This window comes from Vicia villosa, unplaced genomic scaffold (assembly GCF_029867415.1).
Source record: "Vicia villosa cultivar HV-30 ecotype Madison, WI unplaced genomic scaffold, Vvil1.0 ctg.000177F_1_1, whole genome shotgun sequence".
Classification (NCBI taxonomy): domain Eukaryota; kingdom Viridiplantae; phylum Streptophyta; class Magnoliopsida; order Fabales; family Fabaceae; genus Vicia; species Vicia villosa.
Window position 1 is genome coordinate 1,011,199 of NW_026705051.1, and position 19,023 is coordinate 1,030,221.

A 19,023-nucleotide genomic window follows, 5' to 3' on the forward strand; every position below is an offset into this window, starting at 1 on the left:
GTAAGATTCATCAAGAAGTCTGGAAAAGAAAGTGTGAAGCAAAGAAAGAATCTTGCTAATTATGAGAAGTAAAGTAAGAACTCAAAGAATCACGAAGATTCAACCAAGAAACACCTGTGAAACAAGTATTATGGGAAGAAAGTTAACATGAAGGAGGTGCAATGTTACAACTGACAAGGATTTGGTCGTTATGCTCGAGATTGCCGAAGCAAGAAGGAATCAAGAGCAAAAGATAATGAAGAAGTGTAATATGTACAAGCTGAAGACAGTGATTTTGATGATATTCTACTCATTGCTAACACTCAATCAAACAATGGACAAGTCAATATCACAGTTGGATGAATAAATTAAGAGAGTGATTAAGTTTGCAGACGGAAAACACGTCACATCAGGAGGAAAAGAAAACACATATGAGGTTAGAAAGGATGGTCTAAAAGCCAATATCACATATGTGTTGTATTAGGGGTGTACAAAAATTTGGTTAACTGAACCAAATATCTTATCTGAATTGAACTGAACCATAAAAAATTTAAACCATTTAAATGGTTAATGAATTGAATTGTTTATTTTAACCAATTCAATTAATCTAATTGAATTTAAAAACCAATTTAAACTGTTATAAATTGTTTCCACAATTTTATCAAAAATGTAATTAATATTATTTAACAAATTCAATAAATTTAACAAATCTAATAAACATTTTAATTACAACAACATTTTCAATTTTTTACACGTTGTTTTTCCCCAAAATGGGAACCCTAAAATCTCAAGTTTCTCTCTAACTCACACTAAGCTTCAATTTCAATTTTCTTCAATTTCAATTTTCTTCAGGTTCGATTTCGATTTCACCTTCACGTTATTCATTTTCGTTGGATTTCGATTTCACCTTCATGTTATTCATTTCGATTGATTTCATTTCACCTTCACGTTATTGATTTCAATTGATTTTGATTTTCGTTGGATTTCGATTTTCGATTTCACCTTCACGTTATTCATTTTCACTCACTTTCAATGTAACCTTCATATTCGATTTTCGTTTATGATTCATTTTCTGATTTGAGTGCATTTAGGATTTTGCAGTGGCAAGGGATTCAAGCTTTTCTGAGAGGTTCTTTGGTGGTGGTTTCTACGCCGACGAGTGACTTTGATTGCGGAGGCTGCGGCGGTTGCTATAGTAGCTAGAGGACTGAGATTACTCTACTCTCAATTTCGATTTCAACGATTTCACCCGATTTCACCTTCTCTACTCCAATCTTCTTCGTTCAAACTCTTCTCTCGACTCTTTTTGAGGTAAACTTGCTATCTATGCTCTCAATTTCACTTTGAATTGAAATAATCAATGTTAGAGTCTTGTGATAGTGAGGATGGTAGTGGTCACAGGTCTGAGTTGATTTAGTGTATTTTCTTTAGGTTAACGCGAAACTGAATTGAAAGGAAAATCAAAATTCTATTGATTGAGAGATAGAGTTTTACATTGTGTTCTGTTATGATGCCATCATCAGCTAATTCTCTTATGGCAGTTACAGCTAGCTAAGCATTTTGTTAGGACAATTACAACAGCTGACACTAATTCTAGCACATGCCTAAATTACAAGCTAGTTATGTAAACTATAAACTGACTTATCTAACACTCCTAGATACCTAAATGTGAAAATATGCCTTAGTCCAAGGTATATCCCATTGTAAATGTAAAGGGTACATAAGTGATTCTCTTTCATTACCCTAGATATTATATTTCGAAAAGAATAAATGATTGAAATTAACATTGTCAACTTTTAATGATAACTGTCTGTAGTTTTTGTAATTATAAATCTGATGTCAATATAGAAGGACAAGGAACATTGATAATCTTTTTTTTTTATGGGTGAACAACTTAGATGCTGCCCTTGAAATACTGAAAGCTCTTTTCTATAACTATTCTTGAGTTTTTCTTAGGACTTCATTCAAGTTGTTTTAGAAACCATGCCCTGTTTATCCAATTTACCAATAAAGGTTAAAATTAATCTTTAGGTGCCTATACTATTTGGGGAAATTAAGTCCTTTATTTTGAATGTTTGTAATGGCTTTTGTATGATTGAAATGGCTTTTGTATGATTGTATTCGAATTTCTTGTTTTTGTATGTATAGATGTAGGGCCGAATTTTAGTAGGAAATTGGTTAGTGACATGTTTGAAAAGTTAGTATTATGCTAATTGTTAGGTGAAACATGATGGTGTTTACAACATGTTAATAGGGCTGCTATGGTTAGGAAGATGGCTTGGATATTTACAAGTCAGGGTGGGAATGGTTTGAAACTGGACTAGCTGTTAGTGTGGTTATGCAAGTTTACATGGTTGATTTGAGGGTTTTTGCTTGTTGAATCAATTACTGTTAGTTTGGTTATAGGAAATTAATGCAAGGCTATTTTTTCTGAATTTACTGCAGGGACTGATTCTGATGTTTTTATATGGACTTGATATGCTTGAATCGATATGAATATGTGCAGGGTTTGATGAGGCTGAATGCTTTTTCTCTTTTTCTTTCTTTTTGTACAGGCTGCCCTTGGTTTTCTTGTATACTGGACTATCTTCTGCACGCTAGCACTCAATGGTTGGAATTAAATAGTATGTCATTAGATACGTTTCATCATACGACTTTATTGACTGTTTGCTCCTTACGACAGACCTGATCTAATAGGTTTGTAGGTGAAATAGTTTGGTAGCATGAAGTTAAGTTTAACAAGGCCAAAATGGAGAAAACTTGGAGATTGCTTGGACATGAAGACAAAGTTTTTGGTCCACTTGTGGAATAGGTCTAGGAAGGTTTAGGATAATGATTTTCAGTAAGTCAAAGATCTGGAGTTAACTGTTCTTTTTTGTGTAATTTTTGCAATTTCTTCATGTTCTTGTGATGGCTTTGCTTTGAATGATGTTTCACTTTAGCATATATGACTCAACATTATGCCATTTATAATTTAGTTTAGATAAAAGTTCAAGTGAATATACTTGTACAATTTAATTGGGCTGCATTTATTTGTTTTTTTATAGTTAATTGTTGTTTAAGAAATAATAATTTTAATCAAATTAAGAGTTAAAAATTTTTAATCACTTAATTTTTTTTTTAAATTTGTTAAGCAAATTAATTTTTTTTAAAAAAACTTATTTAAACCAAAAAAAAAATATATCCTGTTTTTAATCACTTAATTTTTTTTTTAAAAATTTGTTAAGCAAATCAAAGTTTTTTTAAAAAATTTTTGCTATTTAAAAAAAAAAAAAACTGCCATAATAACCAAATTTTTAATAAAAAATCCAGATTTGTATCTAATTTTATTAAAAAAACCACAAAAAACTGGTTTTATAATATATAATAAAAGCAGTTTGAAATTTGGTTAAAAGATAATCCAATTCTTTCAAAAAATTTGGTTTTAAATTGGTTATATAAATTAAACTGGTTTAAAACTCTTAACTGGTTCTAAACTGAATTGTAATTGAATTAACAGATTATCCATTTTTTGTTAAAGCAGTTTTTAAAAACTGCACTGAACCACTAATATGGTTCGGTTCAGTTCAGTTCATGAACCACGAACACCCTTATGTTGTATGTATCTTCGATGACAGGTATTTTGATAAGCATAGGTCAATTAGTTACAAAAGGATCAATCATGAAACTAGAAAAAAATTAGAGGAAGGTGTATGATGGTGAAGGAAGGTTGATTCTAAAAGTGTCATTGACGGACAACAAGACCTTCAAAATAGAGATCAACACGGTTGATCATAAATGTCTTGCTTGTACTATAAAAGAAGACAAAAACTGGCAGTTGCATCATAGGTATAAACATAAAAACTTCAAAAGTTTAGGTATGCTTAACCTAAATATGATGGTGTATGGCTTATCTCATATTAAGGAACCAAGTCAGGTGTGTGAGGAATGTTGTCTTGCCCATGTGGTCGAAAGAAAAGGTAGAGCTTGCTCACCTAGATGTGTGTGGACCTTTTGAAGTAAGGTTTAATGGAGGTACATGATATTTCCTAACTTTCATAGACGAATTCACTAGATATATGTGGATTTATATGATTGAAAATAAGAGTGAGGTATTCATGAATTTCAAGAAGTTTAAATTGTATGTCGAGAAATAAAACAGATGCAAGTTAAAGAAACTAAGAACTGATGGTGAAGGTGGATACACTTCTAAAGAATTTGCAAGATTTTGCAATGAGGACGGTATAGATCATGAAGTCATTGAAAACAATACACCATAACATAGTGGTATAGTGGAGAGGAAAAATCGAAGTATATTGAACATGGCCAAGAGTATGTTGAAAGCTAAAGAAAAGCCAAAGAGATTTTGGGGAGAAGCAGTTTTGACAGCAGTATACATAGTTAATAGATGTCCAACCAAGAAGATAGTCGACATGACACCTTACGAGGCTTGGACAAGAATGAAATCAAACACCAGTCATCTTAGAGTATTTGAATTAATATGTTTCAGTCATGTACCCGAGCAATTGAGGAAGAAACTAGATGATCGAAGTCAGACCATGGTGCTCATAGTTTATCAGTCTACTGGTGCATACAAGTTTTATTCGCCAAATGATGATAAGATAGTGATCAGTATGAGATGTTCTTGTGGACGAAATCAAAGGGTGGAATTGGATGCATGGGTCAATTTGACATGAGCAAGATACAGTCACAAATGTGCTTGAAGAAGACCAATAAATTAAATTCACAATCAATCGATATGAAGAACCACTTAAGAAAAATGTCAGAAGATCGACTAGAACGAGAATTGAGTCGAAAAGGTTGGTTGGATAAGAGATATTTCCGAATCAAGCAATTGATACATATGATGATCTCATATAAGAAACAATGATGATGGCTGAATCAAAACCAATTGATTTGAATCAAGCTATGAATGATTCGAATTAGTTGGCAGCCATGAAAGAAAAACTCAAGGCAACGGGAAGAACAAGATGTGAAGTGGGTCTACAAGTTGAAATTGTTGCCAAGTATAAGGCAAGACTAGTGGTGAAAGTTTTTTTTGTTGCAAAAACATTGTATCAACATCAATGAAGTCTATGCCCCTATTGTAAGGCTGGAAACCATCAGAATTGTTGTGTCGACCGCATCATACAAAGGATGGAAGATACATCAACTAGATGTAAAGTCAGCACATGTCGAGTTTTGAGGGAAGTCGTTTGTATCATGAAGATGAGATACCACCATATTAAATGTCATGATTCTATCCCTAGAGTACAAATCAAGCTCAACAATCCTAGACATTAGACCGCTTAGACTCTCCGCCATAAAAATGAAAGGAGTTAGCAGGTTCCCTTGCTTCAAACTTGTCTAAATGTTAATTTCTTGAGTTTGGCACCCATTAACTAGCACCACATGATTCCCATAAAACAGAGAACTCTCATCTAATATCTCAATTTCTCATCAAACACATATCAGATAAGCATTAATCCAGAAAACCCCAACTGACTGAATCATACGCTTTTTCAAAGTTCACCTTCAAAATAAGACAAGCTTTCTCCAATCTCTTGGCTAGATCTATTACTTTATTAACAATCATTACTCCATCTGCCAACATCTTACCTTTTAGAAAAATCGATTGATTTGGAGAAATGAGCTTCTCCATCACCTGCCAAAGTCTGGCCGCCAACACTTTAGCTATCACCTTATAAAGTGAGTCAACCAGAGAAATATGCTTAAAATTACCCAACTGAGAATGAGACTTAACCTAGGGATCAAAATTATAAAGTAGGATGCAAACCTACGAGGTAGAGATGTAAAATCATGAAACTGATCAAACATGATCCTTAATTCCTCTTTCAAAAGATTTCATAATCTTTTTATGAAGGAGAAATTAAAACCATTCAAGACAGGACTTTTGTTACCATCACACATACACATCAAAATCTAATTTCTAGAGTATGAAGGGATCCGTAAGAAAAAAATGACCATCTATCGAAAGAGAACAAAATACAACATCATCGATAGGAGACCTATATGCATTTAGTTCTTTAAAATGCTAGAAAAACAAACTTTATAACCACTTGCCTAATATCGGACAGTTCTTCAATCCAATATTTATCATCTAAAATGATTAATAAATTTATAAATTAATCTAAAGTATAAAATATAGTAGCAGTATATTCATGATAGTAATACCAAAATAATAACTTCTATGAAAGCTCTAATTGATCCACTTAGTTAAAGATATGCGAATAACTAATGTAATTACAATGTTCAATTAATATCCACTTAGTTTTTTTCCCGGTAATTATCCACTTAACTTCATATTTTGTTGTAAAGGTAGACAGGTAGTTCCTCCCGCATTAGTGAACACTCATAGAGTTTTGACTTTGCCTACACTCTCACTTAGTATTATTATTAAGGTGATTTTCAATAACTTCTTTTGAAAATTAATATTATTTTATGGATAGACAAACAAAGTCTTTTCAGGCTCTCACGTGTTTGAATTAGTCGAAATTTTATGACTCTCTCAAAGTACATAAGAAAAATAATTACAATTTTATATTGTACTCATGTTGTCCAAGATATATAAACCCTTGAAAGAGAAAAGAGTAATACACGTGTATGTAATTGATGGTATAATAGTGTAATTGGTTACATTTTGTTATATTTGTTAAATCTAAATGCAATCAGGTGATATAATATGTCAACTAATTCCATACGTAGTTTTTTTGTTTTATTTTGTGATTTATATGTCAACCAATTACATATAAAAGTTTTAGATTTTTTTTTCTTTCTGCTTTGATAATTGTATCTCATCTTGTGGTTGTATAAATACTTTATAATATCTCTAATAAATAATAGTTTATATTTTCACCCTATCTCTCTCTTTCTACACACTCAATTATTCACCAACCTCGTGGTTTCAAGTTCTAACATTTGACACCAAGAGTTTGGTTCAATTCATAAAACACATAGTGTGCGAAAATAATCTATGTCATTTCTAAATTTACCTATACTTGATGCGAATAACGACAAATGGTGCAAGCAAATGAATGTCCTGTTTGGCTACCAATATGTTCATGATGAGATCAAGAATAATGAGAATCCTCTTGTTGAAGATGCTACTCCAAAGCAAAGAGCGTTGCATAAAGAAGATATGAAGAAATATTTGAAAGCGTTAATCCATTAACGTGTTGATACAAGCAAGTTTGAGAAAGTTGGTAATTGCGCGGAAATCACTTTGCAAGCCCGCTTCGATGAGAGAGATAAGAATGCGAAGGAAAGTGGCCTATGAGCAAAGGTAGAGGGAACTTTCAAAATTTTGGTGGAAGAGAGTCCTAAAAGTTCAAAAATTCAACATTTCAAAAGGGTGAAAATACGGGCAATAAGGCTGTTGGATCACATAACTATAGAGGTGGAAATCTTAGAGGTAGAAATAGAAGAAAGATGAATGACAAGAGCGGTGTGCAGTGCTATAATTGTCAAAAATTTGATATTTTGTAAGAAAGTGCAATGCCATGTTATATTTCAAACTTAATAAAGAGTTCAGACAAATCAGATACTTTTTTAAATATATATGAATTGGGGTTCCTTTGCATGGTACTCACCAGAGACATGTTTTGCCACTAGTTAAAATTCACTCTTGCCTTTGCCTTTAAAGTTGATGCGCCCACTCTTTAAAAATAAAATAAAGGAACTTATTTTGTGAATGTACTAAAATAGAAAGATTTAACTTGACAAAATAAATAAAATTACTCTAAAAACATTACTTACCAAAATATGTCAGCTCATTATATTGAAGACATTAATTTAAAAACAAGACTATTAATTAAATACTTTTACTATTTTTTATTATATTAATAGTAGTAACATATATTTAATAAAAAACAGTCAAAATAGTAAAATATTTTTAGATTTTTTTTAATAATATTAATCAGTAGCAAAAAAGAGAGTTTAACATAAAAGTAATTAGATGCAATTACAATTTTTTTTATTGAATCTATCTGTAAAATCAACTTATATACCAAAATTGTATATCAATTCTTATATATTAATGCTATTTTGACACTTAAAAATTTATATATACAGCGTACTTATATTTATCAATATGATAAATAATATATTTTTAAAAAATAAATAAAAAATATTTATAAAAAAATATTTTTACTTTAAAAATATATTTTAGAACACAAATATAAGTTTAACCAACTTTATTATTGTGTTAACCAAAAATATATGTTATTAATGACATATTTTATTTATAATTTATTATTCAAATTTATTACTTTATTAACCAACAAAATATATAACATTAATCAAGTTCTGCATTAAATTATGAAAAATAATATTCAATGTTTACATTTTATTAACCAAGTTCTATATTAAATTATGAATTATATAAAATATAACACATAAAATTGGTTAATGAAGTGTAAAAACTGATTATTACATTTTATAATTTAATGTTAAAACTTGACTAATGTTATATATTTTATTGGCTAATGAAATAGTAAATTTGATTAATAAATATAAGTAAAATATGTGGTTAATAACATATATTTTTGTAGTTAATACAATAATAAAACTTATATTTGTGTTATAAAAAATATTCTTAAAATAAAAAATATTTTCATAAATATTAAAAAAAAATACATTTCATGTGTTGATAATCAATAAATGCGATACGATGTAGATGTACATTTTGGTGTCATTACTCATTCTAATATAATATAATTTTTTTCTCTCGTACAAAATATCTTATTTATAATTTCCCAAAAAAAAAAAATCTTATTTATAACACTTATCTGTTTAAAAACAACTTCCATTTTAAAATAAAATTAAACAATCAATTATTTTTTATTTATTATATCTTATTATCTTTAATTATTCCACAAATTACAATTAATAAACCAGGAACAAACCAAGTATGATATATTTTATGAAACAAACGGCATACAATTTAAAAAGTATTTACAGTCAAAAAAGTTATTCGACTATGTAAAAAAAATTTTCTTCAAACATAAAAAAATAAAAGTCCATCCTGTAAATTATTAACAAAAAAATCTAAACATTTATTTATTTTGATATGTTTTGTTATTGTTCTTTACTACCATAATACCAACTCCACAAGACTCAGCATCAGCATCTACTTAGTCTTCACCACCTTCAATTCTTCTGTACTTACTTAGTCTTCTTCAGATTGTTTTTCATCTTAATCTATATAACTTGGACTTGTTCTGTTTTTTTCTTTCTTTTTCTTTCATTCTATATATACATTCTCTTCATTCATGTTTCTTCTTAATTTTCTTCACATATATTCATAATCTACTCTTAACGTGCGCACCCTCTGAGCAGGGTAATATAATAATGGAGCCTCACGTTGCTAATTCTTTTGCCTCTAAAGCTAGAACTGCTTTCCATTCTGCTGCTGCTAAAGCTGAACGTGTTATCATGGAGTTCAAATCCGATATTGGTTTGCTTCTTCTTTCATTTATATGTTACTCTTTTTAATTTTATGCTATGTAGTACCAACACCTCTGAAGAAAGACGTGTCTGGCCTAATCAGACACTTATACCAACACTTGATCACGTTTTATTTATTTGTTTTTTTCATTATTTTAAGTGGCGTTGTGTCAGAGTCTCATAGATTTTATGTTCCTTTTCTTGTGCTTCATTTGTTGAAAATTGAAATGGAGTTTTGTTTTTAATAATTGAAGAGTTTGATAAGCAATTGCGAGATGATTATGGAAGGCGGACGCATCCAGGAGATGAATATGCTAAAGAGAATGAGTCAAAGGTTTGTTTGATGAAGCATTTTCATCTGTTTTCTATAGATTTTCAGTAATTTTGTGTTTTGACAAAAAAGTATGTAGTTTAGTTTAATTTTAGTATTTGACTGGTTGCATTTGTGGGATTGGAATGTGGAATTGAAATATTCACCTATGGTGTATTGTGTGAGGGATTTGGATTGGGTGAGATCAGAACACTATGATGTCGCTCCAGTCTGACGATCATGGTTGTTAGACCAAAGTTGGAATATGGATTGTCCAATGTTGATCTAGCAATCATGATCTTTCGAGTGTAGCGACAATGGTGCTTTGAGTACACTCAATCGAGATCCATAGTGTTTGTGTGTATTTAAAAAAACCAATTTTAAGTAAATTTGTTTGGTTTTAGTTAAAGTTCTAATATGGAAATGGAAATTTAGATTGAGTTTAGTGTTTGAATTAGTGTATGTTTGCTATAAAGTTGAGAGTTTGCAACTGTTCTTGTGAATTCGAAGTATCTACATAGATCCTTTAGGGCAAACTAATGAGAAAGTTATAGTCCGAAATACGTTGTGTCCTACGATGATAAGGACAAGTTCAATTACAAGTACACAATTGATTGTGAATGTGATGGAATTGTGCAGTTTCTCGATGAACTGAAGCAAATAAAGTGGAGACCTCGACATATAGGAACAAAGCAGGATTGGAAAGATAAAATTAACAGCATACGGAAAGGGAGGAAAGAGATGGAAAATACAGATAAAGTAGGAGATGCAAGCATGGAGGCTATCCCAATTCATGACAAAAATTTGTGCATTCATCAGACGAAAAATGATCTTGATGCCAAGGTAAGAAGATATGTAGTTTAACTCAAGGGCTTAATCAGATATAATAAATGACAATGATGAAAAATTTTCAATTTCAATATAGGCGTGTGACCGTCATTGTCATTACTAGTAGAATAGGAATACTATTTAATGCATGGTGTGCTTTGTGATTGATTAATGATTAGTTATGCATGTTTATTGTTAATCATACGGTTAATTGCTTGAAAATTCTTTCCAATAAATTGAACATGTTTCAGTGATTTTTCGATTCAAATGGAACTTTAATGACACTTGTTGAAAAACTTTAATCTAGGCTTCAGAAAGATTTCCTTCGGTTGAAAGCTTAACTGCTGCGGCTGAAAGGCCTATGCCTCCATCTTCTGTCCTGAAGCAATTGGCAATAGCTGTTAAGTAAGTTTTTCCTACCAATTCCATGAAAATCAATTCTTTGTGAGTTATTCAGAAAGATTCTTAGCTTAACAATCTCAAAATTGTCTCTTTTATTACTAGGGCTGGAAGGAAAGCAAATTCAATGAAAGATTTTATAGCTTCATCAGAAGGTTCTTTGCCTTCGATGGAAAGAGCGGGCTTAAGTCTCTCTGCGGTGAAGGCGTTAGTATTACGTGAGAAAGATGACAAACTTTCTTCTGAGTTTTGTAGCCACGAGAAAGTTTTGTATTTGATTAATTCTCTTTTTAATCCAGGTATAAGATTTTTACACGTCTCGCTTCTGATATAATTGAATCAATGAACCATTTTATGTTTATGCTTTTTGCGCGTGCTTGGTTCTGCGATACTTTCTGCATCCCTTGTAATATTTGAGAGAAATTTGCAGAGGGAGAGTTCCTTAGAACGAAGATCAACTCAAATCCCAATGAAATTGACTTATCTTTTATAAGAGATATTCATGGTGCTCCTCCTGAAAGCCTTGTTGTTAAGCTCGCTGAAGTAATCGGAAACTTCAAGACCCTTCGAGAAATGGAATTTTTTTGGTGCAGGGTTGTTGCTGAAGTATGTTTAGCTCAATACGAAAATTTCTAGTTAACCGCTGAAAAAGTGTGTATTGACTTTTATTTTTTTACTTATGGAGATGAGAAAACTTTGGTCTGAAGAAAAGCATTTACCTGGAGTCCCCCTTGACGATATTCCCGATCTGAAGTCATGTCTTCTCTATCAACAAATTCAAGTAATTAATTGTTGCATTTCTCGGAAAAGGCGCCATATGATTGCTACTGAATCACTGGACTCTATGATGATGATAGCAAATTCGAATACATTAGAATCAACGAACTTCTGTGACGGAACTTCTGCAAGTCGTTTGTTATATGCTCGATTAAGTACTGGAGAGCTTGTTCTTCGACTTGGTGCCCATTGTCCATTCGGAAATGTGACACTATTGGAAACTGGCGAGCCTGCGTACTCTCCTATCACCCAGGTTTGAGTTACACAATCAATACTTAAACTTGTTCCGAATTTGCAATAATTAACGTTTGTGTCCGTTTCATGTAGGAAGTACCGTTGCTTACAGAAGATCTGATCAAAGAGACCGAGGAGTTTGTGCTGCGGACGGGAAGGTCTGTATATTAACTGAGATCCGTTCGACCTGATGATTATCTATCTGTATTTCATTCATCCAACATTCAAACATTAGATTTTATTTTTTGATAATTTTCTTTACCTTTATGGTCAGTCTTGGAGCCGGATGCTCTCAACTCCTGTCTGATATGCAGGCTTTCAAGGTCGGACTCTCCCTTGGGAATTTTTTTTTACTGATATGCTTAATTCATTTCAGATGTTTCTACTGTTGTGATGTTCTATCTGAGTAAATTTGGTTTATGATCATGTTTTAGGCTGCGAATCCCGGTTGTATTTTGGAAGACTTTGTGAGATGGTACTCTCCTCCTGATTGGATTGAAAATGAAGCAAATAGCGATGATAGTTATTCTTCTGATGATAGTAGTAGCGAGTCATTGTCTACCAGAGGTCAACTAAGTCAACGGATGCGAAAAGAAGGTATGTTTGTAGATGGTAGTAATGAGTCTTTAGTGACATGCTATAAAGCTTCTCTGAATCATTCCACGTCGATGGTAGGTAATTTGTGGCACGAATTGTGGATAACGTCTAAGCCAGTACCTGCTGTGAAACAAACACCTCTCTTTGAAGAAGATTTAGCAGTGTAAGTTTATATAAGCAATTTTGTAATGGACTTGAATTCTTCCGCTAAAAAGACAATCTCATTTCAATGGCGATTACGTTTTTCTTAGGGAGGGAATCCTTGACGCATTTGAGGACATTCAGCCAGTTGAGCTTTTTGGTCAGCTTTTTGTTTCACTAGTAAGTTCTCTCAAAAAAGAAGAATAAACTTTGCTGAACTTGTAAATATTTAAACTTCTAAAAAATATATAGTAAATTCGTCGAATTATTAAACCTGGAATTATCATTATCATCTTGCAATTGATTTTAGTTTCGTGATTTCTTGAATTATTTGCCTAGATTTCAGTGGTAGTTTGTCATGAAACTATTAAACTTCTGATCTACATTGTGCAATTTTCATGCATTTCTAATTTTTTTGTCGAATTATTCAGCTTGGTTTAGGATTTACAATTGCCGAACCATTGCTATACCGTAACGTTGTCTTCTCAAAGTTGTTCAATGACTGCAAGGAGTATGTAGTTACTACTTGCGAAAGCATTAGATTCAGCGAAAAAGTTGATGAACTTGTTCAGGTAAGTACTAGTAGACTAATGTGACTAATTTACATCATCTAGTTATTTAGTTTATATCACCAAATCCTTTTGCGACATCTCGTAGTTAAAGGGAAGTGTTGTTAAATAGCGGTTATTGATCTATAGTGTAACGAAATTTGAACAAACCGCTATTGTAGGTATATGAAACAGTGGAGAGAATGTTGATGAATCCGGAGGAGGCACTGAAGCTAATGAAGCATTCAGAAGAATCAACTGTGAATACCGACAGTGAAACAAAGGCCCGGTTCAAGAAGTTTATCTCTAGTGGCAAAGAGAAATTGTCGAGGTCTTTACGGAAAGATCAGATCAACAATGAAGAAAAAGCGACTCCACAATCTTCTTCAAGTTTCTTAAGGTCTTTTCGGAAAGATCAGATCAACAATGAAGAAAAAGGGACTCCACAGTCTTTTTCAAGTTTCTTTGACAGCAAGTCATCTTTATTCTCAAAAAAGTCTACCAAAGGTGGAAAGTTATCCTTTGATCCGGCACCTCCCTCTTTCGAAGACGATTTGATAGTAAATTAAACAAAGTTCAGATTCTTCTCCTGCCAGATAATTGTAAATTACTTCATTTTTTTTACAAAATATGTATAAGCAAATAGCAAAATTTAATGAGTTTAAGGACTATACACTTACACACAGTATAAAACTTTTTTTTTTTTTTACAGGTATAGTATAGTCCTTTAATTTTTAATGTTATGGAGTACTCCAACTATTCCTTAGGTTTGATTGTTGAGGAGGAATTGTACAATAATGATCAATCAAAATAATAAGTGTTCTTCATTCTGTTATATTGTTTTTACATCACTGTTGTATTTTCAATAGAACACTTGTGAGGGATTTTCTGGCAACAATACCAAAACTTTAAATTGTACGGCATGATTTGCAAGAGTAACTTGCTTTACTCATATGATGAGAATGAGACCATTGCAAATGATTGAAATTCCATTTGTAATTTTTAAGCTTAAATGACTAAATGTCTACGAGCCCGTCCCACTCTCATTTTTATGCAAAGCGTGTCAAGATTTTAGTCTCGCACCCTTAACTATTCCAATTTTGCTCTGTTTTTTTTTTTTTTTTTAGTTTTTGTAGGGTGGCCCTGAATGGGGTGGAAATGTCTGTTTGCCACCTTAACTACACGTAACCTATATTATAGGTGGAGAACTTGGTATTTTTCATCAAAAAGATGAATATATATATATATATATATATATATATATATATATATATATATATATATATATATATATATATATATATATATATATATATATATATATATATATATATATATATATATATTAGGTTTGGTTGATCCATCACTTTTCATGTTGAAGTATGCCTAAAATCTTTGTTGATGAAGAGAAAGAAAACATGTTTTGAGATTGTCAGAAAGTCAAAAAGTAGTCTAGTCCGAGCGGTTCACGGATATCGAACTCAGTCGGTTCAGTTCATTAATTCATTCATTAATGTTAGAATATTTTCTATTAATTTGGAGAGCATATAAATTAATATAAAAAGGTATTATAAGATATTTATAGTAGTCTAAGAGATATTATAAGATATTTATAATTTTTGAGTGATATTATAAGATTATAATAATATTTTTTATTCTAACCATTAAAGATATATGTTTGACTTAAATGCTTTTTTGGTCCTCTTATTTTCAAGTATTTAATGTTTTTAAACCCCCCATTTTAAAACCCAGCGTTTTGGTCCCTCAACTATACTCTATTTGGGATTTTTTGGGTCCCCTCCACTTGTCTGGATCACTAATGACATGACATTGGAATAGTGCAGCCACATCATTACTCCTGCATTTTTATTTTCAAAAAATGAATGACAAAATTAAAAATCATTTTCTATCTATTAAAAATATTTTTTAATTATGTATAATTGAAATATAAAATACTCTTAAATCTTCTTCTTCATCCCCTAAACCTTTTTCCCATAAACTCATCGTCACCTCTTTTTTCCATAAAATCAATTCCAAAAATTGAATCAGATTGCATCACGTTCATAAACCAGTTCCAATTCACAAATTTAGTCACAAATTGATAACCTAAATCTCCATCAACAAAATCTTTCCAAAAACAATCACTCATAATTCCAAATTTCACCCTAATTAAATTAAATCAATCAATCATAAATGAAATTAATTAAAATTGATTTGCTCAGCCAAAATTCTTTCAATATAAAAAAGAAAAGAAGTTCGTTAGTAAGGGGATTCACGGACAGAAACTAAAGGAAAAAAGAGAATATTCTGGAAACAAAACTCCACCGTACTGGAAAAATTTCTACCGTTGTTCTTCATTTTTTCGATATCAGAAGGTTGAGAATCTTGTCCTGACACCACATTCACCTTTGTTTTTGCGATTCCTGTGATAATATTGTTGTTTTTAAACTTAGAACTTTCAAACTTTGCTCGTAGATCTACTATTTTCCCTTTGTCTTTTTCAAAAACTATTTCCGAATTTGTAACGAGGGTGAGGAGACAAACACATTGATGTAAAAAAATTTGAATTCTGAAAAAAAAATCGGCGCCGCCGCACCTGACCACCGCGCACCACTATCGACGTTCTTCGTCTCCGTCGTTATCTTCATAGTAACCGCCCCTGTTATTTCTTCTCCACCTTTTTAATTCATATTAGTCTTGAATATTATTATAGTCTCTTCTTTATGATGTATGAGATTACAAAGTGTGGAAAAAAATGATGAATAATGTTGCTGTTGTTTTTCTTCACGTGATAACATCATAAAGACTAAGAAGGATCTCCCTCTTTTGTTTATATTGTTGTTTGTTAGAGAAAAAAAGAGGTGACGATGAGTTTATAGGAAAAATGTTTAGGGGATGAAGAAGAAGATTTGAGAGTATTTTATATTCCAATTATACTTAATTAAAAAAATACTTTTAATAAATAGAAAATGATTTTTAATTTTGTCATTAATTTTTTGAAAATAAAAATGCAAGAATAATGACGTGGTTGCAATATTCCAATGCCATGTCATTAGTGGACCAATCAAGTGGAGGGGGACCAAGAAAATTTCAAGTAGGATAAAGTTAAGGGACCAGAAAGCTGGGTTTTAAAATGGGGGGGGGTCTAAAACATTAAAAACTTGAAAATAGGGAGACCAAAAGTGCATTTAAGCCTATATGTTTTGGGATTTGCTATAGATTTGTTGGATTTTGACTATTATAAATATGTATCTCTTTTGTTGTTAATATAGTGTGACAATTTTAGAGCTTTAGAGAAAAAGGGAGAAATAAGGGTTTAGGGGAATTCCAACGGAAAATTTAGAAAGACAAAGGTTTTTGGAAACCTTTGAAGTTATCTAAGTGGATTAGAAATACTTCTAAACACTTTGGGTTTGAGTGATTCTTATAATGAGAGTTGGAGAGGTTGAGAAACACTTGGATAGAAAATGTTGAGAATAATGCAAGTGTGACTGTGGGGAAAATAGTCTCACATTGGATATGAATATGGTGACTTAAGCATTTATAAGTGGGAGAACCCACTCACTTATCACCTTAAGGTTTTAGATGGAAAATGACGTGTCTCCCACAAAGGTGTGTTCCTCAAAGGAATATCCCAAAAACAACAATGCTCCTCGCTCGACCCTCCCCCGATTGCTGTGCTAACAGAAAATAAGGTTTGTTATTTGGGAACTACAAAGGTCGTAATTCACAACAGATTCAAAATATTTCACATATTCATAATCTTTAAAATCTCTTGTACTTACTACATGTATTACTACAAAAATTCATCAAATCAATCCACCCAAAAATTTATTCAATCCATCCATCACATAAAAAAATAAGTTAATCGATTGGATTAAATTCATCCATTTATAAACATGGATTGATCAAATCAATGCAAAACATTTTGTTGATCCAACGAATTGTTTTTTTATATACTTTAAATTCATTAAATTATTTTAAAAAATAAAATAAAATGTTTTTTTTTAATTTGAAAAATCGAGTTTTTTCAAAAATACAACAATCGTGTTTTTCAAAAAAACAAAAAAAATCAAGTTTTTCGGAAATACGAAAAAATTGAGTTTTTTCGAAATACAAAAAATCGAGTTTTTCAGAAATACGAAAAAATCAAATTTTTTAGAAATACAAAAAATCGAGTTTTTTTCATAAAAACAAAAAAAAAACGAGTTTTCCGAAATACGAAAACACGAAAAAATCGAGTTTTTTTTCGAAAACACGAAAAAATATCAAGTTTTTCGAAAATACAAAAAATAAATTTTTTTGGTAAAACAAAAAAAATCAATTATTTTTGAAATACAAAAATATTGAGTGTTTGTGAAATACAAAAAATCCATTTTTTTCAATAATACAAAAAATCGATCTTTTTACGGAAATACTAAAATATATTCAAAATAATTTTTTAGATGAATGGATATTCATCCATTAAAATGATGTTAATGGATACTATGCAATTTATATTTAATAGATCAATTGAATTTGATATTTTAATGAAGTTTTAATAGATTGTTAATGGACTAATAAATTGTTTTATTAATAATTCAATCCATATCCATTCAATTCATCCATTTTGTCACACCTGAATTATTCACTTGTAATGATGATGTATTTAGTCATTTTATTTTATTCAAATCTGTTTGTGCTGCTTGCTGAAATTAACACATGTTTTGATTCATCTTCTACATATTCAAAAAATATTTTAAAGTAAAATATTTTAAAGTAAAATATTTTAAAGTAAAATATTTTAAAACTGAAAACATCCGAGAAAATGGTTTGTGTGACAAGTTAAGTGAAAAACAAAAAATACTCTACCATATTTTTAGTAACTCCTTGATTATTACTTAGCTTTTTCTCGCATGCTGATCTTATTAACCAGCCATATACCCAAGCTGGTTAATACTGTCATATTCAAAAAACCAGGAAACAATGTGGTGGTATCATAAATTTGTTGAGGAAGTTTTTCACTAAAGAACATTGATACATAATGTTGGATTAAGCATCGTTGTGGGAGACATACCACTTGTCCACCTAAAATTTTAAGGTGATAAGTGATTGAGCTCTCCCACTTATAAATGTTCAAGTCACCACATTCTTATCCCATGCCGAACTATTTTCCCACTTACTCACAATTGCATTATTATTCTAACACTCCCCTCAAATGTGAGTATATAATGCTCCCCCTCACACTTGTACCGTCGTTGACATCTTGCAACGGGACACCACTTTCCGGGATTTTTGATACAAGTGAGTTGGTCCCTTTTTTGAAACCATAGACTTTGATACCAATTTGTTAGTGTGTGAGTTACTTTTAGTGAGAGGAGAGAAATAGAGAAAGTAAGGAAATAAAGCTTTATATTCACTTGAATTGTAATGGTGTGTACAAATAATGATATAGACTATGACTATTTATATACAACCCTGATTGAGCTTGGGCTTTCACAACTTTGATTATATTTGATATTATTAGATTAAATTATATTTGATATTATATCTAATATCTCAATAATATATCAATCTCAATAATATCTCAACAAAACTGTAGGATGAATAACACAAAGATCAACAAATGTTAGAGTGACACATGACAATAAACTAGTAGGAAAGTACTGAATATCACATGTAACACAAATATCTAATCGTTGGATAGTGAAGGATAGAAAAACACTTAGAAAGGGGGGGGGGGTTTGAATATGTGTAGCTTTAAAACTTGTAAGATAAAAACAATTT

At 31.1% G+C, this 19,023-nt stretch overlaps 1 protein-coding gene and 1 long non-coding RNA gene across 2 annotated transcripts; both read left to right on the forward strand.

Annotated features, from left to right (window-relative positions):
* Positions 1-747: 747 nt before the first annotated feature.
* LOC131624982 (uncharacterized) lies at positions 748-2,937 on the forward strand. The gene is made up of 4 exons (XR_009290696.1): positions 748-831; positions 1,081-1,290; positions 2,535-2,603; positions 2,677-2,937. It is a non-coding gene; the product is annotated as an uncharacterized LOC131624982 (long non-coding RNA).
* A 6,390-nt stretch (positions 2,938-9,327) lies between these two features.
* Positions 9,328-14,040, forward strand: LOC131624998 (uncharacterized). The gene is made up of 14 exons (XM_058895910.1): positions 9,328-9,433; positions 9,678-9,757; positions 10,373-10,576; positions 10,869-10,966; positions 11,066-11,259; positions 11,391-11,566; positions 11,646-11,990; positions 12,065-12,129; positions 12,246-12,294; positions 12,406-12,568; positions 12,647-12,731; positions 12,820-12,889; positions 13,141-13,281; positions 13,440-14,040. The coding sequence occupies exons 1-14, from the start codon at positions 9,328-9,330 to the stop codon at positions 13,824-13,826; spliced, it is 2,163 nt and encodes a 720-aa protein (XP_058751893.1). The 3' UTR covers positions 13,827-14,040.
* The last annotated feature ends 4,983 nt before the right edge of the window (positions 14,041-19,023 follow it).